At 46.8% G+C, this 27,550-nt stretch overlaps 3 protein-coding genes across 4 annotated transcripts; all 3 read left to right on the top strand.

The window, feature by feature from the left end:
- The first annotated feature begins 985 nt into the window (after nucleotides 1–985).
- LOC121835466 (nucleoporin NSP1-like) lies at nucleotides 986–6,999 on the top strand. The gene is made up of 5 exons (XM_042289695.1): nucleotides 986–1,110; nucleotides 2,438–2,578; nucleotides 4,614–4,805; nucleotides 6,433–6,573; nucleotides 6,785–6,999. Exons 1-5 carry the CDS (start codon nucleotides 1,098–1,100, stop codon nucleotides 6,997–6,999), a joined length of 702 nt encoding a protein of 233 aa, XP_042145629.1. The 5' UTR covers nucleotides 986–1,097.
- Nucleotides 7,000–7,142: 143 nt separating this feature from the next.
- LOC121832952 (nuclear pore complex protein DDB_G0274915-like) lies at nucleotides 7,143–26,684 on the top strand. 2 transcript variants are annotated; one of them, XM_042289991.1, is made up of 11 exons: nucleotides 7,143–7,277; nucleotides 7,489–7,629; nucleotides 7,841–7,978; nucleotides 8,238–8,378; nucleotides 8,590–8,727; nucleotides 16,381–16,530; nucleotides 17,981–18,220; nucleotides 19,736–19,890; nucleotides 20,525–20,696; nucleotides 21,237–21,373; nucleotides 24,889–26,684. In XM_042289991.1, exons 2-11 carry the CDS (start codon nucleotides 7,494–7,496, stop codon nucleotides 25,333–25,335), a joined length of 1,854 nt encoding a protein of 617 aa, XP_042145925.1. In that variant the 5' UTR covers nucleotides 7,143–7,277; nucleotides 7,489–7,493; the 3' UTR covers nucleotides 25,336–26,684. The 2 variants fall into 2 exon arrangements, with proteins under 2 accessions (XP_042145925.1, XP_042145926.1); XM_042289992.1 differs by lacking the exon at nucleotides 24,889–26,684 and adding an exon at nucleotides 23,748–24,880 and having other exon boundaries at nucleotides 7,151–7,277; nucleotides 21,219–21,373.
- Nucleotides 25,332–26,684, top strand: LOC121835575. Its single transcript, XM_042289993.1, has one exon. It carries the CDS (start codon nucleotides 25,332–25,334, stop codon nucleotides 25,950–25,952), a length of 621 nt encoding a protein of 206 aa, XP_042145927.1. The 3' UTR covers nucleotides 25,953–26,684.
- Nucleotides 26,685–27,550: the final 866 nt, after the last annotated feature.

The raw sequence follows: 27,550 nt of genomic DNA, 5'->3' as shown, positions 1-27,550 counted from the left end.
ATGCTGCCCAGGACACAAAGACGACTCAAGCGTTTGGGCAGCCTTCTCCTTCGACCATGTCCAGCTTTGGTGAGAAATGCACGTCCTTGCCTTCGTTTGGTTGATTTGTGCAAAGAATGTGTCGCTTGCAGCTCGAAAGCTAAATCATTCTGGGTTGAGGCCAAAATTTCAGAACGCTTTCTTTCACGATTCTCGGTTGGTTCCTAGCTTTCTATCCTAGATCCGTATACATTCCTGTGCTTTAATTTTGGTTTCTTCCGTCTGACGCCCTGCAGCTAGCGGAAGGCTCGGAGCATCGGCCTCCGAAGCTGCTCCTCCCAGCACCACCAGTGGGTGCCTGATCGGAAATGCTGCCCAGGACACAAAGACGACTCAAGCGTTTGGGCAGCCTTCTCCTTCGACCATGTCCAGCTTTGGTGAGAAATGCACGTCCTTGCCTTCGTTTGGTTGATTTGTGCAAAGATTGTGTCGCTTGCAGCACGAAAGCTAAATCATTCTGGGTTGAGGCCAAAATTTCAGAACGCTTTCTTTCACGATTCTCGGTTGGTTCCTAGCTTTCTATCCTAGATCCGTATACATTCCTGCGCTTTAATTTTGGTTTCTTCCGTCTGACGCCCTGCAGCTAGCGGGTGGCTCGGAGCATCGGCCTCCGAAGCTGCTCCTCCCAGCACCACCAGTGGGTGCCTGATCGGAAATGCTGCCCAGGACACAAAGACGACTCAAGCGTTTGGGCAGCCTTCTCCTTCGACCATGTCCAGCTTTGGTGAGAAATGCACGTCCTTGCCTTCGTTTGGTTGATTTGTGCAAAGAATGTGTCGCTTGCAGCACGAAAGCTAAATCATTCTGGGTTGAGGCCAAAATTTCAGAACGCTTTCTTTCACGATTCTCGGTTGGTTCCTAGCTTTCTATCCTAGATCCGTATACATTCCTGTGCTTTAATTTTGGTTTCTTCCGTCTGACGCCCTGCAGCTAGCGGAAGGCTCGGAGCATCGGCCTCCGAAGCTGCTCCTCCCAGCACCACCAGTGGGTGCCTGATCGGAAATGCTGCCCAGGACACAAAGACGACTCAAGCGTTTGGGCAGCCTTCTCCTTCGACCATGTCCAGCTTTGGTGAGAAATGCACGTCCTTGCCTTCGTTTGGTTGATTTGTGCAAAGATTGTGTCGCTTGCAGCACGAAAGCTAAATCATTCTGGGTTGAGGCCAAAATTTCAGAACGCTTTCTTTCACGATTCTCGGTTGGTTCCTAGCTTTCTATCCTAGATCCGTATACACCAACTCATGTTTACAAACAAACCGGAGCGCCCGGAGCGCCCCTAGCGGACGCCACCGGCGCCGCGCATGCGCGATGGGGGTGTGGGCAAAAAGCTCGCCGTCGCCCATAAACAAACCATTGAAATGCGATGTTGTCGGCGTCGGTGTGAGTCCCCCTGCCCTTTTTCGCGTTCGAATTGTTGGTTCTACGTCTTCCTCGCGATGTCTGACTATCTTGAGCTGCGTCAGCGAAATTACCGAGGCTCGTTACACCGCAAAACTTCGCGTGAATAATGTGACATGTGGCGATTCATTCCGCGTGGAAGCCGCAGATTGTACGCTAAAGCCTGATTCGCATGATGAGATTTCGCTCGGAATTTTCAGTCGCGACGCCGCTCGGGTTGCAAAAGCGTAAACCGTAGCTGAGATGGTAGACGACGATACTGAAAATCACTAGCAGAATCGGACGAACAGAATTAGGCATACCAAGTCGGTGTTGGTCACTTGTAACAATGACCAACATCTCCTTGTATCTACTGTTTACATCGAGCCTGCCTACCAACCTTCAAATTTAAGTCTTTTGAGGCCTGCACTCACTTCTTATCGCAAGTGCCGGGCCAACATTTGGTCTACGGACCGGCGTCGTCTAAGAGAGCAGACGACAAGCAGAAACGTTTGGAAGAGCAGACGACAATTCGAACAATCAGGCGGCCGTTTGAACTTGAAGACGCACTGAACGTAGTCCACAGGTGAACCGCACAACTTGACAGTTTTCTGGCGTTCATGTTGGAACAAAACAAATAAATCTGATGACCGCAAGTATCCGTGAATTCAACCCAAAGTGCTTCCCGCCCAAGCAATCGTTGTCCGACGGCGTCTGCTTTTCCCTTTTCACGGCACATATCCAGATTCTCGGACGAACCAAGCACGTGGAAACTGACCTTCAAACCTTTCACGACACTTTTGGTACGGCCCCAGTCGCGGCGTTTTGACGAGAAGGCAGGTTTTTGTCTCGTTCCTTTCAAAAAAACGCAGGAATACACGTCTGGCATGGGGACTTCTGCCCACAGCCCCAGACCGGAAGTGCGACCGACGCGCCACCACCGCGCCGTGACGTCACAGAGATGAGTTCGTGTATACATTCCTGCGCTTTAATTTTGGTTTCTTCCGTCTGACGCCCTGCAGCTAGCGGGTGGCTCGGAGCATCGGCCTCCGAAGCTGCTCCTCCCAGCACCACCAGTGGGTGCCTGATCGGAAATGCTGCCCAGGACACAAAGACGACTCAAGCGTTTGGGCAGCCTTCTCCTTCGACCATGTCCAGCTTTGGTGAGAAATGCACGTCCTTGCCTTCGTTTGGTTGATTTGTGCAAAGAATGTGTCGCTTGCAGCTCGAAAGCTAAATCATTCTGGGTTGAGGCCAAAATTTCAGAACGCTTTCTTTCACGATTCTCGGTTGGTTCCTAGCTTTCTATCCTAGATCCGTATACATTCCTGTGCTTTAATTTTGGTTTCTTCCGTCTGACGCCCTGCAGCTAGCGGAAGGCTCGGAGCATCGGCCTCCGAAGCTGCTCCTCCCAGCACCACCAGTGGGTGCCTGATCGGAAATGCTGCCCAGGACACAAAGACGACTCAAGCGTTTGGGCAGCCTTCTCCTTCGACCATGTCCAGCTTTGGTGAGAAATGCACGTCCTTGCCTTCGTTTGGTTGATTTGTGCAAAGAATGTGTCGCTTGCAGCACGAAAGCTAAATCATTCTGGGTTGAGGCCAAAATTTCAGAACGCTTTCTTTCACGATTCTCGGTTGGTTCCTAGCTTTCTATCCTAGATCCGTATACATTCCTGCGCTTTAATTTTGGTTTCTTCCGTCTGACGCCCTGCAGCTAGCGGAAGGCTCGGAGCATCGGCCTCCGAAGCTGCTCCTCCCAGCACCACCAGTGGGTGCCTGATCGGAAATGCTGCCCAGGACACAAAGACGACTCAAGCGTTTGGGCAGCCTTCTCCTTCGACCATGTCCAGCTTTGGTGAGAAATGCACGTCCTTGCCTTCGTTTGGTTGATTTGTGCAAAGAATGTGTCGCTTGCAGCTCGAAAGCTAAATCATTCTGGGTTGAGGCCAAAATTTCAAAACGCTTTCTTTCATGATTCTCGGTCGGTTCCCAGCTTTCTATCCTAGATCCGTATACAGTGTAGACCGCATATAACGTATGTCGCGGGAGTTGTGAAAATCCGCACTATAAGCGGTACCGTGCTATAACCAAAACTTCAATTTTTTAGGCCAAAATACATGCCATGAGACAACTTACCTTTGTAAAACAATTTATTTTATGTTAGATGAAAAATAAAGCTTAGTTTGAGGAAAGTCTTTATTTCACCAGACTAGTACACTTCTCTCTCAAATGTGTCACACATTTTGAAAGAAATGAGCGGCTTTTGCCTAGCGCAGCTAGCCTTTTAACGGCGTCGCGGGTTGCGGACAGACGTTGCAAGCGTTCAGGATTGCTAACCCTAATCACTTTTCTCCGGTGATAAAGACGCGTGAAAATTTGCATCCGTTATACGGTACGAGCCATTAATACCTTCAACTTGAGCACAGGCATGAAATGCTCCAAATAAGAAATCCGGGGATGTTCGAAAACACAAATGCTTAGCACCACTGTAGTCGAAGTAAACAAACACGACGACACGGGCGTTTCTGCCGTCCTGAGAGTGCCGCCACGATATCGCCGCACGAGTAGGTGGATCTTCCCTTCTAGTACGTGCTGGGTAATCATAGCGACAGACAACGAAAATTCATAGTCAAGGATAGCGCTTTTATGCGGAACAATGAGCTTCCACCACGCCGTCTACGTCGACGATCACAAACCGACGCCATGTTTGCGGATAGAAGAAGCCGGCCCGGGACCGGCATGCAAAGCGCGCGAACGGCTGGTTGGGCTCTCCAACGCCTTGCGCTTTGCGCCGTGAACGACACGTCTGTGCGTCCCTCCGTCGCTATGGCAACTGAAGCCTCTCTCTTTGCTTCTGCCCGCTTCTTCGAGCAACCTCCTTGCCATCCTTGCCCCCGCGATTGCCGCTTGCGGCTAGCGCCGTTATCTGGTGTCGTACAGGGAAGCGTGCCCGCTGCGCTGGTCGGTCGGCGCGGTCGGAGCGCTGCTCCAGATACCGCACTATAACCGGTATTTCCCTTCGCGCGCCTGCATTTTAAGCGGTATGTAATTACATGGAGTTCTACGGGAGGCGAACCGGTGGTTTAAAAAAGCCGCATTATACCCGGTCCTGCACTATAAGCGGTTACGTTGTAAGTGGTCTATACTGTACATTATTGCGCTTTAATTTCGGTTTCTTCCGTTTGACGCCCTGCAGTGAGCGGCGGGTTCGGAGCGTTGGCCTCCGAGGCTCCCAGCATCAGTGGAAGCCTGTTTGGAAATGCTGCCCAGGACACGAACCCGTTCGAAACAACGACTTCAGCGTTGCTTGACCCTTGGGTGAGCTACGCAGGTCGTCGTCGCTTCGCAAGGGCGATGCGACGTTGCGTTAAGGGTGTCGCCGTCACTGGTAAGGCTCAATTTGTTTGAAATTACTTTGATGCCGTTGTAACGTGTCGGGAGTACAGAGAAAAAAAAAGAAAATGCTTGACTTATGCGTTGCATCAAACATGGTGAAGTTGCGACGGTGCTTGACGGGGTTTTCTTCACATGCGCCACTTGCTGTCTGAACAACATGCAGTCTGACGCTCCGTGAAGCAATGAGAACGCATAAAGGGTTCATACTTCAAAATCCCCAAGACGAGGGAAAAGGAAGGGACAAACACAACGAAGTCTCAAAACGCAGCTGCAAAATGGATTCGTAGGAACAGCCTCTTTGGAGACGGCGCTCATCCTCGCCTTGAAAACGACCCTCGTTAACCCCACAAACAAGGAAAGTGGGACCGACCCATCAGCCCAAAAGGGTGATGAGTTGCTTTCAAGGTGGGGAAGAGTTCCCTTTTTGCCAGAGGCTGTTCCTGTGAATAAATTTAGCAGCTGCATTTTGAGCCTTCATTGTGTTTGCTCGTTCCTTTCCTCTGTCTCGGGGTTTTTAAGTATGAATGTTCACCAGCTAGCCTGCACAATGCCCCTTATTTTTGCATAAAGGGCGTCACTTCTTCCTTGTCCATGTGCTTCTTCTTTAGGGCCATTGCTTGGTTTTCTATGGGAAAAATGCCACCATGCATGCAATCAAACTATGAAATGCTCTTCTTGCAATTCTATCGCAGCAATCTTTTTTATTTTTATTTCTTGAGGAAAGGGGGGGGGGGGGGTTTGAAACACTAGTCCTGTACAGATTCTGTGGATAACAAATCATGGCATGCAAGGATATAAAGGTATCGATTGGGCGGCTCCACAGCACCTTATGCCATTCCTCCTCAAAACCTTCGGCATTGTGGGTTTCAAGGAGCATACCTTCCGAGTGGTAAAGCAGCATCTCTTATCTCTAGTACTAACTTTAGCCTGTGCGGTAAGTTTTTGCACGACAGAAGATCAGCAAGTATTCTCGGTACTCACAGTAGAGAACCATCCATTTGTCTCTTCCATGAGAGTTCTTTGTCGCCATTGTCAGCTGGGTTGATCTTTGCCATTAGATCGCCCATGGTTATTCCCGACAACAATTTAACTGCCCCAGTATACGTTGCAGTCCTGGTCCCACTGTTACCCCTTACCTTAGCGAAATGGAATAATCTCCCAGACCACACAGTGCGCACCCGTGGCTCCACCCTTAAACGGACACTGACACCCCCCAGAATTTTTTTTTTTCCTTTTTTGTTTGGCGATTTATTATGGTGTCGGAATACTACTCAATTAATATTTTCCTATAGTGTCACATATTTTTTTAAAAGCCAAAAATTGCAACTGCTCAAAACCGAAACCAAAACTCCTACACCGCACGGACAAGCGGAGAGGGGAGAGTGAGTGGCGGAAGTCACATGGCTACACCCAACTGTGTGTTTGTTTGTGTTTTTTTCGCACGTAGCAGACGAAATGCATTGCGGGATCCGTTTGTTGTGCGATTCCTTTGCAGGTATGTTTGTTCTGCTCGCTATTCTGTACTGTATGTCTTGGTCGGTTCCCAGCTTTCCATCCTAGGTTCGTATACATCCTTCCTTGTGCTTCAATCTTGGTTTCTTCTGTCTGACGCCCTGCAGCGAGCGGGGGACTCGGAGCATCGGTCTCCGGCACCACCAGTGGGAGCCTGATCGGAAATGCCACCCAGGACACCAGCCAGTTCAAAACGATGACTCCAGCGTTCGGGCTGCAGCCTGCCCCTTCAACCACGTCCAGCCTTGGTGAGGAACGCACTGCTTCGCTTTTATTTGGTTCATGTGTGCAAAGAATGTGTCGCATGTACCACGAAAGCTAAATCTTTCCGGGTTGATGCAAACATTTCAGAACTGCTTTCTTCCCTACGTCTCGGTCGGTTCCCAGCTTTCCATCCTAGGTTCGTATACATCCTTCCTTGTGCTTCAATCTTGGTTTCTCCTGTCTGACGCCCTGCAGGGAGTATGGGGCTCGGAGCACCGGCGTCCAGCACCACTAGTGGGAGCCTGACCGGAAATGCCTCCCAGGGCACGAGCCAGTTCAAAACGACGACTCCAGCGTTCGGGCTGCAGCCTGCCCCTTCAACCACGTCCAGCCTTGGTGAGGAACGCACTGCTTCGCTTTTATTTGGTTCATGTGTGCAAAGAATGTGTCGCATGTACCACGAAAGCTAAATCTTTCCGGGTTGATGCAAACATTTCAGAACTGCTTTCTTCCCTACGTCTCGGTCGGTTCCCAGCTTTCCATCCTAGGTTCGTATACATCCTTCCTTGTGCTTCAATCTTGGTTTCTCCTGTCTGACGCCCTGCAGGGAGTATTGGGCTCGGAGCACCGGCGTCCAGCACCACTAGTGGGAGCCTGACCGGAAATGCCTCCCAGGGCACGAGCCAGTTCAAAACGACGACTCCAGCGTTCGGGCTGCAGCCTGCCCCTTCAACCACGTCCAGCCTTGGTGAGGAACGCACTGCTTCGCTTTTATTTGGTTCATGTGTGCAAAGAATGTGTCGCATGTACCACGAAAGCTAAATCTTTCCGGGTTGATGCAAACATTTCAGAACTGCTTTCTTCCCTACGTCTCAGTCGGTTCCCAGCTTTCCATCCTAGGTTCGTATACATCCTTCCTTGTGCTTCAATCTTGGTTTCTCCTGTCTGACGCCCTGCAGGGAGTATGGGGCTCGGAGCACCGGCGTCCAGCACCACTAGTGGGAGCCTGACCGGAAATGCCTCCCAGGGCACGAGCCAGTTCAAAACGACGACTCCAGCGTTCGGGCTGCAGCCTGCCCCTTCAACCACGTCCAGCCTTGGTGAGGAACGCACTGCTTCGCTTTTATTTGGTTCATGTGTGCAAAGAATGTGTCGCATGTACCACGAAAGCTAAATCTTTCCGGGTTGATGCAAACATTTCAGAACTGCTTTCTTCCCTACGTCTCAGTCGGTTCCCAGCTTTCCATCCTAGGTTCGTATACATCCTTCCTTGTGCTTCAATCTTGGTTTCTCCTGTCTGACGCCCTGCAGGGAGTATGGGGCTCGGAGCACCGGCGTCCAGCACCACTAGTGGGAGCCTGACCGGAAATGCCTCCCAGGGCACGAGCCATTTCAAAACGACAACTCCAGCGTTCGGGCAGCCTGCCCCTTCAACCACGTCCAGCCTTGGTGAGGAACGCACGTCTTCGCTTTTATTTGGGTCATGTGTGCAAAGAATGTGTCGCATGTACCACGAAAGCTAAATCGTTCCGGGTTGATGCAAACATTTCAGAACTGCTTTCTTCCGTACGTCTCGGTCGGTTCCCAGCAAACATATCAGAACTGCTTTCTTCCGTACGTCTCGGTCGGTTCCCAGCTTTCCATCCTAGGTTCGTATACATCCTTCCTTATGCTTCAATCTTGGTTTCTCCTGTCTGACACCCTGCAGGGAGTATGGGGCTCGGAGCACCGGCGTCCAGCACCACTAGTGGGAGCCTGACCGGAAATGCCTCCCAGGGCACGAGCCAGTTCAAAACGACGACTCCAGCGTTCGGGCTGCAGCCTGCCCCTTCAACCACGTCCAGCCTTGGTGAGGAACGCACTGCTTCGCTTTTATTTGGTTCATGTGTGCAAAGAATGTGTCGCATGTACCACGAAAGCTAAATCTTTCCGGGTTGATGCAAACATTTCAGAACTGCTTTCTTCCCTACGTCTCGGTCGGTTCCCAGCTTTCCATCCTAGGTTCGTATACATCCTTCCTTGTGCTTCAATCTTGGTTTCTCCTGTCTGACGCCCTGCAGGGAGTATGGGGCTCGGAGCACCGGCGTCCAGCACCACTAGTGGGAGCCTGACCGGAAATGCCTCCCAGGGCATGAGCCATTTCAAAACGACGACTCCAGCGTTCGGGCAGCCTGCCCCTTCAACCACGTCCAGCCTTGGTGAGGAACGCACGTCTTCGCTTTTATTTGGGTCATGTGTGCAAAGAATGTGTCGCATGTACCACGAAAGCTAAATCGTTCCGGGTTGATGCAAACATTTCAGAACTGCTTTCTTCCGTACGTCTCGGTCGGTTCCCAGCAAACATATCAGAACTGCTTTCTTCCGTACGTCTCGGTCGGTTCCCAGCTTTCCATCCTAGGTTCGTATACATCCTTCCTTGTGCTTCAATCTTGGTTTCTTCTGTCTGACGCCCTGCAGCGAGAGGGGGGCTCGGAGCACCGGCCTCCAGCAGCACCAGTGGGAGCCTGATCGGAAATGCCACCCAGGACACCAGCCAGTTCAAAACGACGACTCCAGCGATCGTGCAGCCTGCCCCTTCAACCACATCCAGCCTTGGCTACAGCGGCATATTAGTTCCAAAGCGAGCGGCAGTACTCACCGGGGCACCGCCATGTTTCCCCGCATCCCTACCGAGCCCCAGTCACATGATTTCAAAATCCCTCTCCTAGGTACTGCGGCTAACTTTAGCCGTGGTTAGTGCTTCGAGCAAACGGGCCCAGATGTCCTGCCGCTGTTCCCTTTAGAGAGGCTGCATGCTCACGGGCTCTGTCGTTGATACATCGGCCAAACAGGCCGATGTAGCATTTCCCGCAAGACAGGGGAATGTGGTACACCACTCCTGTTGTGCATGGGAGATACTGCGTTCTGTGGGCCGTGTTGCAGGATTTTTTCTTTCTTTTTCGTTTCACTTCACGGCACATATAGTATGCTTTGTTGGGCGCGGAGCATACTACTTGTACGTCATTTCTTGCTGCAATCTTTTTTTCAATTTGTGGGTAATTCCATGAATGTACGGTAGCACCACGATCTTCCTTCGAGTTTTGTCTGTGTCTCCGTTCTCCTGCCTTGTATGCTTCAATTTTTTGCAGATGTTCTCACAGACTGGCACCATAAGACTAGTTGGATATCCCGAATCTCGTAGGCGGCACATCTGTTTTTCAAAACTTTGCCCTATTTGATGCTCACACGATTTGTGAGACTCAAATGGAAGAAGCAAAAGTTCAAGGAAGAAGTTTACACTAAAACATTGTTGGTAGTCAGCTGTGTGTCTTATCCTGTCCTTTCTGTCTTTGTGTTCTAGTTATTCCTAAAGTTCAAGCTGATATATTTACAAGTGCAATCACAGACCAAAAATCTAACTATTTCCCAATTTGCAGCCGCATATGGCGACAACGAGAACCATGGCGTGATACACAAGATTTTAAGTAATTTGAAACGAAAAAATACTTTTAAAAGTCCGTATTCAGTACCCTAGCTGAAATGCGGTAGAAGTGACTGTCAGAAAAAGCGAACCAGCTGTTTAGAGCGTGGGTAACAAAAATAAATAAGTCTTATTACTAAACAAAATAATTATAGCTAAAAATCTTTAAAAACAGACAAACAAATCAAAAAAACCACTATAAAGATTTTTTTTTTTTTTTTTAGAATAACCGATAGCGGAAAATATATTTGGAAAATGTTTGAAGAAACAATCGACCCATCGTAATACGTTTCTCTAATTAACAAACGAAGTAGGAGGGGGAAAGAATCTTAAACAGTCGACTGAACAAACCATTAAAATCAATTTTGGAGCGATGTATGGCCCGGGGATAATAACAAACTTTTTTTTTTCAATTACGAGTGTATGTGATCAGAAGTATTTGTAATGATAATGTGGCTAGGGTGACCAGACGTCCCGTTTTGGCCGGGGCTGTCCCGTTTTTGAGATCCGCTTCTGCCGTCCCGTCTTTTTGTCCCAATAAAGAATCATGTTCGGTTTTCGAGACATGATTCTTTTTTTCTTTTTTTTTTTTTTTTGTCTATATAACTGTGCAGACTTTTACAACCGAGTCTTGTAGGATAAAGTCCTGCTTAGGAAACTTCAGTCGTCGGCAAAATACACCCACACCAATGAAGGACGCGAAGCAGTGTGACTGTTCCCTAGACCTTAGGGCTTAGCGCAATATGGTAACATTTTGAAATCGGAGCAGTTATTTCATTAAAATTTTCCCCCAATCTCAATCTTTGGCCCCCGCCCCCCGCTGGGATGTCCCGTTGTCTACCTTGAGGAATATGGTCACCCTAAATGTGGCACATGAACAATTAAGTTTCTCAAAGGTTGATCAGTAAATCATTTGAATGCAGGCAGTGGGATGCATCCGTATTTTCTTTTCAATTTCTTATATGTTGTCACAAATGCGGCTAGGATTCCGCGTGTTTTCGGAGTTTATTTCTCGTGAATTCGGAGGGTGTGTTTTGGAGTTTGTTTTTCGCTGAAAATTCCGGGTTTATCAGAGGTAATTTTTTGTCAAATTCCCAATCTTTAAATTTGGATTTCATATTTCTGCGTTGTTATAATAAAAAAAAAAAAACTTCAAAAACAAAATGAAGTTTGGATACCGTGACCCACTTGTCTTGAAGGAACCTCAAAGGGCAAACCCCTTTTGTGAGTAGTTTTATACATTTCAAAGGAAATTGAAGCGGCATGTCCTCAGGGCCAGTGACACTGTGCTTGTATAAAGTTTATTTGTAAAACACCATTTTTTTTTTTTTTTTTTTATGGCTTTGAAATTTTGTGGTTTTTTTAGAGATATCTGCATCGGCGGAAAATAAAAAAGGCAATTGTTCTTAGATTTTTTTCGGATTTACCCGAAAACACAGAACCCTCACGAATGACCGTCAGGCAAATAAATCCCAGAGGAAATGGAAAGGAAGGCGGAGTTTTGACGACGGTCATGTTCGATTCGCGATCAACCTCGAACCTTTAGCGACAGGTCGTCGATACTTTTTTGAGTAATCTATGTATAACATAACCAGCCAAAATATAAAAGAATGTTTAGTATTTATCGCCAAAAATTTTGTAAACATTCCCAAACATGCCTTTGCAGCCCCAATCTTTCATTATTTTTCTCTCGAGTAGAGTTTTTGGAGTACATCGGATTCAAATTTCAAATTGATGCCATATACAGCACGTGTCATTGTCTTCCAAGCGAAGTATAATTTATATATTGAGAAAAAAAAAACTATGAAAAATTACAGGTTTTCAGATTTGGTACAAGTTCAGCACGCTGTGAAGAAAAACACCATCTCTCTCTCTCTATATATATATTTTTTTATTTCTTAACATTCATTTGATGTCCTTCGCGAGGAGGAAATGTAGTCTCGATTGCCAAGCTTCTAAATGGTTAGAACCTTGCGTTTGTTTGATCACCAGCATCCGATCCACACCCGCAGACTTTGTTGTTTACGCATCCGAACCGCATCCGCAAAATTCGGAACCGCATCCGACACGCAATCCATGCATTCATGTTACACCAAAAATTGAGCGTAATTAAAAAAAAAAGAAAAAGAAAAGCATCAGACCGTTTGCTTTTTTTTACACAAAGAACTCTTCGAGTCAAGGCTGGGTTGCACACTTGTGACTGGTGCCATATAGCCTTGGAACACTGGCATTTCCGTATATTTCCTATTTATGTCGCGCATCATTCTTACTTCCTTGGCTTGAAAAGCTTTTGGTCATGTTATATCTTATAAATGACCTTTTCTCGTGGAGTATATATACTTATGATCTCGCAATAATCGCAAAACCTTCTGTCTAATGAAATGCAGTTCCAGAGTCACCTCGTAAATAGCACCAGAATGCCGGTGTATTCTCTCGTCGGAAGAAATCACAAGAACTCGGTCATAAGCAAACGCAAGTGTGTAAACGGGCCTTCGGAATACACGGTTAAAGTCATTTTATCGTATTCTGTTTTATCGAATTTATATTACAAGCGATCATCCTTCCAACACGTGGCGTCGCTAGAAAGATGTTTGCGTGTTATGAGATCGCGCTGGCAGTTTGCGACACTCTGCCCAAAAGATGCACTCTAAAAAAACACTTAACTTTTTTTTTCCTTTGTAACCCCCAATTTACGCAGATGCGTGTTTCCTCACCGTAAATATTGATAAAGGGCAAACTAATAATATTCTGTCATTTGATTTAGGCCAAACAATAAAAAAGTGGGAAAAGAAAAACAGTCCCTCACCGCAGTGGTGCACCACTGGGAAAATATCACAATATTCAATAATGGCAAAACGTTAATTGATTTCAGTTTGAAACACGAACCCGCGACTGTGTGCTCCAAACCGCACACTTAGCAACTCTAAAAAAAAAGAAAAAAAAAAGAAACGCGCGTGCACATTATTTTTTGTGAGGTTTTTACTTTGTTCTGGCTTGTACGTTTTAGCTTTCTTTGCCCACAAAACATTATTTTTTCTGGGGACAACATTTTTGGCGAGATGGTACGCAATGATAGCAATCTTTTGTGAGAATCAGTTCTTTCTTGGCATACAGAACAATTTTCCCTTCATCGGCAACCTTTTTTCTTAGAGGGTAATTTGCTCCCACAAAACACTCAATGATGTACAGGGAGTTCCCGAGGAAAGAGAAACGTGTTTTTTGGTTTAGATAAATAAACTACGTATGCATTGCAGAAAGCTCGAACTCGGTGAAAATGTGAAGCTGTTGGGATAGAACGCGAAAGTTTGAGAATACGACGGTGCGTGGAATAAAAGGTAATTAATACAAGCTAATTTTTTCTATGAGCCGACGTCCACCTAAGTCTAATATCGTCAAAACAAGATATGCTATTTTCAACGCTTGTGGGATTTATATCGGTAAAAAACACTTGTCAACAAGAAAGGGAATATTGTTTTCTTTCTTGTTTACAAGCTTGTTTTACTGAAAACTCAACTTAATTACCATGATCCGCTGAGGGGGTGGCCGCTACATCTAGCCAGAAGCGTGCTTCTAGGGCAGACAATCAGTGCCGGCCTCAAAAAAGTACCTGTATTTGACCACTTTTTAATGTGGCACAGGCGAATAATCATCATACACCGCCGTCGAAAAGCACTGTTTCATAGCATGTTTAGGGGTCCGAGGACGTTTTGTTACGAGCGTTTCTGTACACGGACGTTCCGGGGCACAGACGTTTCAGTCCACTGAATTTTCTGGCGCGCGGAACTTTCTGGTGCACGAACTTTCTGGTGCACAAACTTTCTGGTGCACGCACGGAAGTTATCGGTGTATGACCATTTAAAGATTATGAACATCGTTCGACTGTTCCTAAAATTACATTTCTTATTTTATTATTTAGATTTACGTTTTATCTACCCATTTTGTTGCCTTGAAAATGCAATCCTGCTAATTAAATATTTTTCTAAATTAAAATGATTTGATTGAACCTTGAAATTGCCGCCTTCCGGAACTCAGACGTAATAATTTAAACACGAAAAATTATTGTACAAGTTCTGGCTAGAGCGAACACAGAAATGAGCTCTTTGAAAGAGGTAGGCCAGTTGCACATTTGTTTAACTTCGCGTTTTGCAGCATATAAATTGCACCGTTTTAGATATAATGATAACGAAATTAATAGAATCTTAGGCGACAAAACGAAAAATAGTAAAAATGTTTTAGGGCGTGCTTAATTTAAGCGCGAAACACATGTACGACGAAACCGTCCGATCCCACGTGTGAACTGCCGGAATGACCTTGGGGGGCGAGGGTATTCGTAGCGCCAGAGAGCGTTGAAAACCCTCGCCTCCGACCGTGGTCTCGTCGTACATGTGTTTCGCGCTTAATACCTATACATAAACACAATATAATTTGGAAGACAATGACACGTATTATCTGGTTTAAATTTTAATGTGAATCCTTAAAAACTCCCCTCGAAAGCAAATCAGCTGTTAATTGTCCGCAGAGTCAGGTTTGATCCAGAAAAGTCGATCCCGGCGCGCTCCAAAACGACAGTGGAATTCGCCATAAATCCGGTCCTTGAAGAGTGCCCAGGCCACTTTTCGAGGACCGTCATTTTTTGACTTGTATATACAGAGGATATTTTTACGTAAACAATATGTTTTCGGTATATCGACAACACTGCATCCGACTAAAGACGGCCGCTCTTTGTGGGAAGCATTCCCCGAGGGGAAGCTTGTTCACGGAACTGGCCGCTATCGCCTCCTCGCCTGCCGCCCCCCCCCCTCCCCCTCTCTCTTCGCAATCTTGTCTTTCCAGTCTTTCCCGGTTGGCGCAGCAGCGCAGCTTTCGTTTCTCACCCGCGCATGTTGCTCGCTGCACGGAGCCCACGGGCCACTTGTCGCTGAATGGGCGGTCGCGGTCTCCGAGTGGTAGCGGTATCCTGACTATCGAGTTTGCCGCCCTGACAGCTCACTTTTACTACACAAGACAGTGTATAACTTAGAAGCAGTTAATTCGAGCGCATTGTTATAATGAATATTTAAAAACGAAAGAATAAAAACATGAAGGACGTATACGTGTGGTCGTCCGTGTACGTCTTTCATATAATCGTTCTTTCCTTTTTAAGCTCAGTAGGTTTGAATAATATTCAGTGAACGCTGGAAAAGTCAGTGAGGAAATATCTTAGCGATGAGAGGAGAACTTCACTGACAAGTGCCACATTAGGGAGTTCTCGTAGATGGTTTCCGCTGGCCCGCAACGTTCTCCGCTCCGCAACCCGCTACGAGATCTGGGACTCTGTGCAGGACAAGCGTCTTCGTTCCGGAGAGCGTAGAGGAAGTGAGAAAACGGTCTACGAAAACTCCTCTTTCCCCAAACTCAGCTGTCTGTTAACCCCTACATTTCTTCTCTTACTTTTTTTTTTTTTTGTCTTTTTGTTTTAGGGTAGGGCTGCGGATGGAAAATTGTTGTTTTCTATTTACTTTGTTAGTTTGTTTTTCGCGAGCGGTGACCAGGCCATGATCACCTCGATCCCTCAAAGGGATCGAGAAGCCGCGCCAGGGCTTCGCTTTTAGTTTGTATCTTCTGTGCTTTCTAGCAGCCCTGTTATCGTTTCCCCTCGGCATGTGTAACATGATCCTTCTCCCACCCTATCACACTGCATCGGCTCACAGAGGGTTCTCATCCAAGTGGAGAGAACCCTAGGAGCGTCAATGGCCTGTGGTCTGACTGTCCCTCAAGTCTCAACAGGACCGCACGGACGCTACGAGCCATCGGAGCCATTCCAAAGGAAAGAACGCGTGGCCTTCCGGTCGGGCGCAACGAGGGCAGCGACGTGTTTTGTCCTTTTGTCGCGTCATACTTTCTCAGCGTTGCATTGGCTCCGATGGTTCATAAAGTCCGCTTAAGTCCATTCTAAGATCCGGGCCTTGATTGTCGTGAGCAGAAATTGGGCGCTTGCACAGTGCTTGTGTTCAACCGATAAGCGCCATGGTGACTTTCGTTGCCAAAGGGTAATTTTCATAATCATGTCTTATCGGGTTTAGCATATAAAAAAAAAAGAAAAGTGGTTTTGTCGTAGAAATTACATTGCAACAAAAAGATTCGGTGTCGGTGGCATTGCATACAAGTATACTTGGGTCAAACTAGCAACAGTAGACTTTGCAAAAGGGTTTCAACCTGTACCGTTACACGTCCCCTTGAAAGTCGAGGAAGGCACATAAGTCGCATATGCCTCATCGTTTCAGGCCGAGGCAGAAATTTCAGAACTGTGTGCTTTTGTGTGCCTCAATTGTTTCCCAGCTTTCCTATCCTCGATTCGCTTGTGTTCTTCGTGGTGCTTTAATCTTTGTTTGTTTTGTTCAACGCCTTGTAGCGAGCAGCATGTTCGGAGGGTCGGCGTTTGGGGCCACGGCTCCCAGCACCAGCGGGAGCCTGTTCGGAAACGCCGCCCAGAACACTAGCCTCTTTGGAACGACCACTTCGACGTTTGGGCAGCCTGCCACTTCGGCAACCCCTGGCTTCGGTGAGGAACCTGTTTCCTCTACCTCTCGTTTGGTTGTTGTAAAAAGAAACAGACCGAATGATGTCGAACCGGACGTGCGTGTTTGGTTGCGGTGCCCGAAACGTGTCTTCGCCTTTGGTCCCTCGACTCAGCGACAAGCATATTTATAATCGCAGTAGCTTAAAAAATGCGGGGTGTGGCAGGTGTCGAGCATCCTATTGGGACTAATCGCGATTCGTTAAATTGAGGGATGATAATAATAAGTTTGGATTCCTGGCAGATCGGGACCTCGCATTATCCTAGCGGCGCCACTGCAGCTTAGGTGTGTGCGACGCCGGCAGACGTCTGTCCTGCCATAGGTCGCTCTGCAGACAGACGCTCGACGGAAACTGTAGCACACGCGAGGTTGGATGCTGCACCGATGGCAGCCCTTGCGTCTGCTCGCATTTTTCGCCAGGATTTCTGCAACCAACCTGCAGGATTGCGATATCTGTCAGCATGAGACGCCGGCTCCTCCGACGAAATTCGTTGCCATTCGGGACAGTTTTTGTTGTATGGGGTGGGATAGGATGCTAAATCTGCAGTCACACTTTTAGTCTATCCTACAAAAGACATTCTCCAGACGCTGCCCGAGGCGTGCTTCGTCTCTGTACGACAATCGTGTCACGTTGGTCGTACAAAAAAGGTCGCTTTTTTGTCGTACTAGCGTGGCAGAGGCAGTTGCAACGCAGAATGCAATGTGTTAGTGGGGAGAAACTGTACACGTGCGAAGACCGGTTGGCGCGAAGCGGCCCCGTGCTGTGCGAGGTAAGCACTCTGCGAATGTGGGTGCCGTCTCCTGCGGTTGCAGTGTGAACGCGGCTTTCTCGGAGCCCGTGCGAGCTCGAGACGCAGCAGACGAAGCGTGGAGAAATCGGAACAGTAAGAACGCGGCAGTGCCGAGCTGGGGCTCCAGCTTTAGCTCGTAGCAAAAGAGAACCGTACGCTCGGAACTACCTCGATCCGTTGCGGCAAAAAAGTGTGCTTTCGTATTTCTGCTTTTCTGTCGCTTGCTTTTGCGCGGAGGTCCTCAGGGAGGAGGTTCAACTGGCACTAGCGACCAATCGGTGAGGAGACGAGCGCTGCGTCTGCATTTAGTCAGCCCGTCGACTTTCGTGTCTGGTGCCTAACCGGATACGGTTAGATGCCAGCCATATAACACATTCTGCGTTAAAACTGTCTTCAGACATGTTTAAAGCATACATGTGCACGGAACAGACGTGCTATAAATGTACTTGAGGCACGTCTGCACATAATTCTGTCACGTCTGCAGTGAACACGGTGCTTTTTGTTCAATGTATAAGCAGTGCGACTGTGGCCCAAGCAGACGGATGGGAACGCGTTCCAGGCACCGTACCAACGTCGCCGTGTTTGGTCGGCCAATTCTGCCGACAAAACCACCGAGTGTCATCACCTTTGTTTCTCCGACCAGGCTTCGGGGCGCCGCAGACGAGCACGTCCATGTTTGGCGCCAGCACGCCGCAGCAGGCTCCCGGCACAGGCATGTTCGGGGCTACTTCGACAGCCTTCGGCCAGCCGCGGCCACAGTTCGGCTCGTTCGGCGCCACCGCGACGCCGACGGGGGGCGGACTCTTCGGACAGCCCCAGGGCACGGGGCTCTTTGGCCAGACGGCCACACCTACGGCCGGGAGCGGACTCTTCGGAACGTCCGGTGAGTCTCTGTTTGAGTTCGGGTGGTCCCGTTTCGAAATGTGGTGCCACCTGGTGGCTGCAGTACTGGTTTCGACTTCGACAGAACTAATGGCGGCCACGAAACCGTATTTTGTCGGGCACAGTTGCCTTTGCACGTCGACGGCAGACGAGGATTGGTTCTTCGATCTTTTCGTAATTTTTTATTGATTTGTTTCAATTTCGATAGGACCCATGAGCACCTCGATTAGATTTCTGTGATCAAGAAGCACAGGAGCAGAACGTATTACAAAAGATTGATTAAACCACACACAAAAAAAATTGTTTTTGCAATTGTTACATCTAATTTTTGTGCGATGTTGTACCCAAGTTTCGAATGTACAGGCCTCGCATACTATCATCCCCTTGGTCGCATCTATACCTGCTTCCTTTATCGGCCTCGAGAAGCCTGCCATTAGTTTGGCACTTGTGTCATCCCCTGGGACGACGATAGTGATCAAAGTTGACAGGTTGAATTTTGAAAATGTCTATTTTGTTTCACATCAATACGAGATCTTGGGAGCACTGAACAAGTTGTTTGGCAGTAGATGTTTTGTCGTATGTAATGACGGTGTTACAGCACTTGATGGGGCTTTTAACGAGCAGCACTTGCCATGGAACAATGTCCACTATGAAACGTGGCACAACAATTGAGAATCTGTGAAAGACTTCTTGTCTTCTTCATTCATGCACCCCTTTTTTTAGAGCCACTGCATTACTTCCTAGAACACTGTTAAAGGGGCACTGACACATCAAAATCATATTTTTTTTTATTATCCGAAACGATTGAAAACGATGCCGGGACATTACCCTCAAAATATGAAATTTGGGAGTTCAGTATTTGTGAAGTAAAAAAACAATTTCCAAATGCCGAATTCGAAGTTCCCGCGCGATCGGCGCCGGTGCCTTGACGTCAAAAATCGCGGAGACCTGAGAGTCGACTTTCTTTCACCACTCCCTGCTGTTGCCATGGCGACCCAAAGCGAGGAAAAAGGAGTGAGCGGCGGCGTTACGGCGGACCGGTTTTGAGCGGTGTCGCCTGTTTTCCGTTGGAGGATACAAATCCAGGAGACGGCACCACAACGAACTCCCGATTTTTGGTATTTCAAAAAGAAGGGCCGTAGTGCGTTCGCAATTGCGTTAAAAAACATGTTTTACGATTGCCGTAATTAAATGTTATAGAGATGTCGCCTACAAAGCTTCTAAATTTCCTGATTTTTGACGTCACCGATCAAAAGAAGCGAGGAGGCGAGAGGCGGGAAAATCAAACGCCAAAAATAAAAAGGCGCGCGGGCGCGCGGGAAAATTTCTTTTTGCGATGCGTTTTTTTTTGCGTGTCTATGACTGCAACTTGCATCGTTTTAGACAATAAAAATAAATACGACCTTTGGGGTGTCAGTGCCCCTTTAAAGCGTTGCTTGATAACGGGAATTTTGTGTATAAGCTGAGCAATTCCTTGGTCCATTTTAATTTTCCATTTTTTGGAACCTCTTGCCAGCATTTGGAGCGGGTCCTGCCACGTCGGGCACGACTATCAAGTTCAGGGCACTCACGGGGACGGACACCATGAGGAAGAACGGGGTGTCGAGCACCATCAACACCTCTCACCGGTGTATCACCTGCATGAAGGAGTACGAAAACAAGAGCCTGGAGGTGCGACACTCTTTTTCTTGTCTCCGCAGCATGTAATGGGCTACCATCTGTTGCGGTTTGACTTAGTCGCGTTCCATTCAGAGATTCGATTGTTCACGAACTGAGTTTGGTGGACATGTCCAAAAGGGTGAATAAAATCATTGTTGCCATTTATCTAAAGCTTTATCCGAAATCGCACGATCTGGTTTTTCGCCCTCCAGAAATGTTAACAGTCTGCGACGGAACAAAACATTATTGCCACAGCTTCCTGACACTCTATTTAAAGGTCGGGACGTTGCATTTTCGAACTGGGTTGCTTACATAATAATGAATTGTTACAAGCAAGCTTACTGTAATTGGTCCAAGTGTTCATAGAGCGATCAATAAAACAGAAATCCCTCTCGGAGCAGCGCCCCCCCTAAGACGTCTGCAGTCTCGGTATTCTGCAGTGCAGAACATCATCTTCTTGTCCTTCTCTCCCTAACTGCAACCGCATCAATTGAAGGGGAAGGAGGGAGAGGGGGAAAGAGAACGGTGGAAAAAGACATTGGGTGTTTGTCAGCCTTTAGAAGAGGAGTAGTTGTGTGGGGTTTGCTGTATATGGCGATGCCTTTCCAGTGCCGATAAGTAGCGGCCCCCGGGGACTGGTTTGCAGGAGCTTCGGCTGGAAGACTACGCTGCCAACCGCAAGGGGAGTCAGGCGGGCATGGTGGGCTTTGGCGCTACCACCCAGCAGAGCTCCATCTTCAGCGTCCCAGTGTCCCAGCAGTCGACATTCAACTTCGGCGCCAACCAGAGCAAGTCGCTCATTGGCACCTCCAACACGGGTGAGACCTTGGCAATCGTCTTGGGCCAATCCTTGACGAGCGTTGCTTCGATGTATCGTCAGAAAAAAAAAAAAAACTCGCCAAAAATCCAGTCAATTGTTTGGCATTTATTCTTTATTAATTTTATTTCCAGGTGTTTCGTGCTTCGTAAGCTTAGTAGTGATGTTAAAACGGGGCATGATAACACTACCTTGCTGGCGCTATGCGATTGGGAGAGTTCGGGCAACAAAACAAAGGAGTGCACATCTCTTTGCATACTGCTGGATTTCTGCTTGCTTAGGTGTGTGGTGTTCACCTCTTTACTCAACTATTTCGTCGACTTTTAGTGTTAGAAGTTTAGGATACACAGTCAATACCCTCTTCGATTACGACGAACATGCTGGTACATTTAAAGAAAGTCAAAGCAGAATATATTTTTCGTTCTTTCCTCTCAAATTTTTTTTGTTATAGCTGTCTGTGAACTCCCGATTTCCTGCAAAATCTGGATTTCTTTTGTTTTGCTGATGTTTTGGTTTGTTGCTGGCACATTCACGTCGACAGGTGACTCCATCTTTGGCCAGAACACGCAAACCAAAGCGACGAGCTTTGGACTGCCCGCACAGCCGATCAGCACTGCCTTCGGCACGGGCACGGCCTTTGGCACCAGCACTTCGGTATATGGACAGAGCCAGCAAAAGGTGAGGCTTTGTTTCTGTCTTGCTCTGATCACTCTTTTGTGAGGACGCATTTTAAATGTGTAGCATTTAAGGGTGCCAGCATCAAGTGCTTTTGTGTACAGGCCTGGGATGTGGCCTCGGTGACTTCAGGTAACACCATGACACAATGATGTCACCGAGACCCTGTGAATGCTATGTATTTTGAGCACCTTTAATGTGTACAAAGGGAGGGGAAGTTTCTGTCTGTCAAGCTCTCCAATGAGCAGATATGTTTGTTTGCCTGATGCGAATCAGGCGTAGGGTTTTCTGTCAATTTCGTTCTCAAAGAACCTCGTCTGCCTTGCAGTCAATCAAGCATGCCTCTCTCAATCTTGGCATTGATGCGTTACAGTATAGCAGAGCGTGAAAGACCTTATAAATGATAATGCGCATGCAAGAAAGTTTTCGGCTCATTGTTAGATACTGCTAAAATAGTGCTTAAACTGGAAAACCGACTTAGGTACTTCGTGGCAGGAGACGGTCAAGGATGTTGAGCTCGGGGGCATGCATGACGATACTCTGGGTAACTTCTGGGTTCTAAGAACTCTGATAATCTATGGTCCAGACTATGGATGCTCATCGATTATAGGAAATGCAAAATAAGCGGCGGTAAAAGCCTCTTTGTGTGCTCTTCTGCATAGATTCCTGCTATATGCTTGCGAGTGGAAATGGAAGGCGGTGTTGCTGTTGGGGCCCAGTGGGCGCCTGGTCTCTCAGCTGTAGACAAGAAATTTAGCCAGTCTTTAACACATCGACTAACGCGCTTGGTGCAAGCTCCCAGGCCGTCCGTACCGCACATTTTACAGCGGAGCTGTTTATGGCTAGGGTTCCGTGGATTTTTCATGTTCGTCAACAAACACTACGCTCACACCACTGCACGCGCACGCCTTCCTTGTATAAAAGATTTGCAGCAAAATAAAGCGTTGACGAACACGTGTACGAGATGCCATTTGTTTTACGCTTTTGCTTTAAACAGTTACTGCTGCAGATGCCGGCATGTGCGGCGCGTGGAACCATTCCCTGCATTCTCCCTGATGCTTGGGTAATTTAGCAATAGGTCTCTTCAGTAGATTAGTTATCAATAGGCACCATTTTCAAGATCAGTAGACTCTCAGGTAGATAACAAAGGTTTCTCAAAGATTTACCGCTTTGCGACCCATGTCAGCCATCTCCACGCTCGCACCGCCCTCTCTTTGTCGTCGTTCCTAGCGCTTGTGTGTCTAGGTGGTGGTCTCATCACGCGATGTCTACTTTCCACTGGGTGGAATTGTATAGAATAGAAAATGGTCTTCATCTCAGTATAACATAAATGGTATGAATAAATTAGAAATTCATTTCAGTAAGGACATGGGATAAGTGTCGTAGCCGAGAGCATGTAGTGATTGTGCAATGTGCACAGAAGAGCAACAGAAAGGAGGAAATTATGGACGGAGGACAAACACCTGTGCCTCGTGTTGTATCACAGTTTTTCGGCCATACAGACCTGTGTCGTCATTTAAGGTTTGAACTAATGGCTCGTTGGAAGTTGGCCACCATGAGACCTCGGCCTTAACCCTAAAAGTTCCAACTTGATTATTTGGATGTGTCAGTATGTTCCCTTAGGTCAGTTCCTCCAAAGATGTGGAAGCAGTTTAGGAACGATTTCAGTTGTCATGTTCTTGCGTGTGTGTGTTTCTTCCTGTTTACCTGTTCTGACTGGCAGCAGCTCATTTCTCGTGTAACTTGTTAGTACGGAAGAAAACAAGATTGCCTTTTTTGCTGACAAGTTGCATGCACTGAAATAAATGCCTCAGGTTTCCACAATACCATTTCTCAATTTAAAAAAATAAAATAGTTTTTTTTTTGTGATTAATTAAACTTTTGCATTCTGTCATTACCACTAAGTGTCACCTTAAGGAAACAGGGTAGGGCAAAAGTTTGAAAAAAAATTGATTTTTGTTTTTTATTGATTTGGATTTCCCAGTCTTTCCTGAACAATGCTGACTGTGTAATTTGAGCGTGCGCGATTTTTCTACAGAAAAAATGACCTTTTCCGAAACCTAGGTGGGGACCGACCACGCCCCCTTTTACACCTATGCATGACTGTATCTCCTATGTTGTAAAAAAAAACTTAAAAAAAAAACGCAGGTTTTCTCTAGGTTTAGCGGAATGTTTATTGCTCGTCCAGAAACAGCAAAAAGCTGTCCAGCTTTTACTTTTTTAGCCCCATAAATCCTCAGACACTGCCGGTATCAGTCGCGACGCGCATACTTTTGCTTCTGTAATTTAAAGTAATTTATTGTTTACTTTAACACTAGATTTGGAATGTTAATCAAATGATGAAGATGAAGAAGGTATTTCAAAGCGTCGCTTCCAGGGTAGTCGGCATAGGTCAATTTCTCATGCCGCCGAGTCCCCGCAACGCATTCTGATGCCTGACGCAACGGCCACCACGTGTGCATCTTCTTCGAAGCTGTCGCGCTCGGCAGCACGCTTTGAAGAGCTCAAGGCAAGTGTTAGTGACTGCGACTATGAACTGATTGACTTCGACCTTCTGTCCTGTGCCGTCGCCGAAAGCTCAGTGTCTAAAGTGTGTGGTGGGGACTTGCAGCTGGATGAAAAAGCAGCACAAAGAGCTGGCGTCACCTGCACCTACTTTTTGAACTGTGAAAAGTACTGTTGGACACACTGATTAGAGAGACGTCAAAACGGACAACTTCGGGCCTCTACTTGGTGTTTCACCAGGATGATTCACGGTGCAGTGGTTGCGGGACGTTGACCGGCGACGACTTTACTTTGCAGACAGGGCCACACAGCTCGTCACAAAAGGGGCCCACAAAGCAAGACAGCAAACAAAGAAACTAAATATTGATTATGGAGGTGACAACCTGGCTGGTGGCTATCGAACTGATACATCAACATGCATTTCTAGAGTGCAAGTTTATTATAAAGTGCTTTTTTTCACTTTAAAGTCAATTATCTCAAAACATCATTTTTTTTGCGACGTTTGACCCTTTTTCTCTGAAACCATAAAACCTAGAGGTATTATTTTTTCCCACTAACAAGACAACACAAGGGGAAGTCTACTGAACTAGAGTTATGGAAATTAATCAAGGTAATTTTGTTTGACAAGCTGTTTATTGTCCATTTTGGCATTAAAATTAGGAGGGTCCAGTAAAAACAAAAGCAAAAAAGAACTAAAATATATATAGCAATAATTCTAGTTCAGTAAAGAGAACAGAGAAAGCTAAATACAATGATACCAGCATGAATCCTCTAGGCTCTAACCCTAGCAGATCCCGAGAAAAGGGGTCACATACATAGGCTGAAACACATGGGAGGAATAGGGCCTACCTTGTTCCCTTAACAGGAAACTGTTAAGCTTTTCGCTTTTCGCTAGCTTTTCGCGATTTATACTTCGCGAGCCCAAAAAATGGGCTTTATTTTCTTGATTAGACCCTTTACTTTCAGATGAATTAATAAATAAACTACGCTTCTTTTTTTTTTTCTTTCTGCAGGCTAATGCGTTTGGGGGCTATTCGTCGCTCGGCATGACGGAGATGTACAGGAGGAAGGTGGTCTGTGCAAAATGTTATGCTGAAATTCAAGGCATAGAGCAGCCTATTCATTGTTCTGGCACTTGCCAGGGTACCTACCACCGTAGGTGCGTGAACGTGGGACCCACTGAGTATGAGATCCTGACGCAAGGGTTCTCAGGCGCATTTAAATGCCCCACTTGCACTTGCCGGAGTGCTGAAGACAGCGGGCCTCTTCCACCCCGCAGCAGTGGCGACTACACCAATTCCAGTGGAGCAATTGCCGGTGAAAACGAAAGCGACCGAGCAAGTACCAGTGGGACTTCAAGGGATTTAAATGCGCAGACTTTAATTGAATATCTCGAGGAGCTACAGGTCACTGTCGAGAATCTTGCGAACGAATTTAGGTGCCGCCTGAATAGGGAATGATAAACCCTGTGCCAGCGTCTTGGTGTGACTGTCGCTGGTTCAAGTGCTTCGGATCGTGCAGACTCTGTTTTCAGGGTTGTTCCACCGTGTCCCGCTGTGGCACGAGACCATCAGCCTTCGCCTACCACAGCGAACGCGAGCACTGGTGTCTGGCATCAACGTCCTCGTCATTGAGACAGGACGGGTTAGGAAGCACAAATAAAGCTGGGGCTTCAGTTGGAGATAACGACAGAATCGTTGAAGGAGCAAGGCATTGTAAGACGGAGATGAAGACGGGGGTCGCTGAAAATTCAACACTTACCTCTGTTCCTGGTCACGTGAAAACAAGATTGTTGTTTGTGTCGCGTCTAGAACCGTATACGAGTGAAGACAACGTGGTTAGACTCGTGACATCTGTGCTAGGTGACGAGACGGTAACCTGCACGAAGTTGTGGCCAAAACACCCATCATACTCGTCCTTTCTTTTGTCTGTGGCAGAAGATGTGTTTGAATGTACCAACACATTTGAAATATGGCCTGAAGGCAGCGTCTTCAAGCAGTTCTTCGGTCGTTTGTTGCCATCAATGCGTTTTGGGCATACGGGAGAAGACCCGAGCTGGGGGGTTGACGACGAATAAATAGAACTAACAGTTTACTGTCGAAATGTTTTAGGGCTAAGGGTGAAGGCAGGTGAATTTATGATCTTGGAGTGTTATGGGACTCTGTGCTTCAAATTGCTTCGCACGGTAATGCTGTGGTGGCATCGTCATTGAAGACGTTTGGCTCAATGTTTAGAACTATACGAGCTTTTAAAATTTTGATATCTGTGCTTGTGTTTTTTCTTTAACTGCTTTGTTCGCTCAGGGTTGGAATTTTCTTCTACTGCTTGGAATTCACTTAATCCTTTCAAAATGTAAGCATATTGAGGGCATCCAGAGATGCTTTTTTTTCATTTACGACCAATACTTTGGAAATAAATATTATTATAGCTACAACTGGCTACTGAGTAAAATGGTTATGGACACACTTTCCCCAGAAAAGATCTTAATGGTTTGCTATTTTTGCACAAGCAAAGTGTCATGCTCATGTTTATGTTATCCATCATAAGATTTTGTTTGCCTTGTTCTTTGAAGTAATTGAAACTGTTTTATATGTTGTTGGGAAGCTCTCTTGCCTGTCACCCAAATGGAATGCCTTTTTGAGCTATTTTAAAAACTGTAATGTCAGAGCTATAATAGGATATGATATTTTTTTTGTCCCTTTTGTGTATAATATGTTTGATACTTGCGCGTTTCTTTTTCGTCGATGTTGCGATGCACGACACAAGCATGTTGCTGTTGATGGACATCAATAAATAAACATAAAAATGGGATGTTTTTCACTCGACATCTCAAACTTGGCCGCTGACTACAGCGCCATTCCAGCCCCTGGCGCCCTTGCGGTACGCCACAAGCCAAGTGGCTCGCGCTGTTTTTTGACCTGCTTCGCCGCATTCGGTGGCGACGCTCGGCAAAAGAAACACTGCAGTTTGAGACAGGTCGACCTTGTTTTTGTGTGCAACCGGCAGAATGATTCTTGTTCCCCCCGAGTACACAGCTCGTTCTCAAGGCGTATCGCGACGTTCTCGTGCACGGGCCGGAGCGTTGGGAACAGTAGGCTAAACCGCCGTCGTTGGGCGAAATATTTGTTTCTGCTTTCCCACAATGCTCGGTTTTTGTTTTTTTTATTTATGATTTTCGCAGGTTGTTTTAACATGGTGTCAGAAAACTACCCCGTCAATATTTTGCTACAGCGTCGCATATATTTTTAATAAACACGAACCATGCAACTGCTTGAAACCGAAACTGGTCTAGGGAGGAGAGCGTTGCTGACAATCGGGTAAATAAGCAACTTTTTTTTTTTTTTTCTATTTACATATTAGCAGCGTTCTAGAAGCCACAAAATATGGGTATAAAATATTTTTATAGTTTTAATATTGAGTGTGTGCCTTTGATGACCCACGACTTTAAACAATAGAGAACGGCACGTGACTACGGAGAAGAGAGTGAGCACGACTCAAACCGGCCAGTTCTCGATCGGCGATTTTCGGGTGGAAAGAAAACGAATTTCGAGCCGGAAATTGTGTTCCGAGTAGTTGAGTTCTCATATGTCATGTACAAATAAATACCTCGGCGAGCATAAATACCCTGTCAGTGTTTAAGCTGAGATTGCTGCCGGACCAATCGGCCACCTCTCT

Source organism: Ixodes scapularis, unplaced genomic scaffold (genome assembly GCF_016920785.2).
Source record: "Ixodes scapularis isolate PalLabHiFi unplaced genomic scaffold, ASM1692078v2 PGA_scaffold13__105_contigs__length_92229423, whole genome shotgun sequence".
Taxonomy (NCBI): domain Eukaryota; kingdom Metazoa; phylum Arthropoda; class Arachnida; order Ixodida; family Ixodidae; genus Ixodes; species Ixodes scapularis.
This window is presented reverse-complemented; position numbering and strand designations above follow the sequence as displayed.

Bases quoted from the DNA above. Each gene is read 5' to 3' on its own strand.
- LOC121835575 (XM_042289993.1), top strand. From the start codon at position 25,332: ATGATAAACCCTGTGCCAGCGTCTTGGTGTGACTGTCGCTGGTTCAAG.
- LOC121832952 (XM_042289991.1), top strand. From the start codon at position 7,494: ATGGGGCTCGGAGCACCGGCGTCCAGCACCACTAGTGGGAGCCTGACC. The intron at 8,379-8,589 runs GTGAGGAACGCA...GACGCCCTGCAG, and splicing joins TTCAACCACGTCCAGCCTTG to GGAGTATGGGGCTCGGAGCA. The intron at 20,697-21,236 runs GTGAGACCTTGG...TCACGTCGACAG, and splicing joins CATTGGCACCTCCAACACGG to GTGACTCCATCTTTGGCCAG.
- LOC121835466 (XM_042289695.1), top strand. The intron at 2,579-4,613 runs GTGAGAAATGCA...GACGCCCTGCAG, and splicing joins TTCGACCATGTCCAGCTTTG to TGAGCGGCGGGTTCGGAGCG. The intron at 6,574-6,784 runs GTGAGGAACGCA...GACGCCCTGCAG, and splicing joins TTCAACCACGTCCAGCCTTG to GGAGTATGGGGCTCGGAGCA.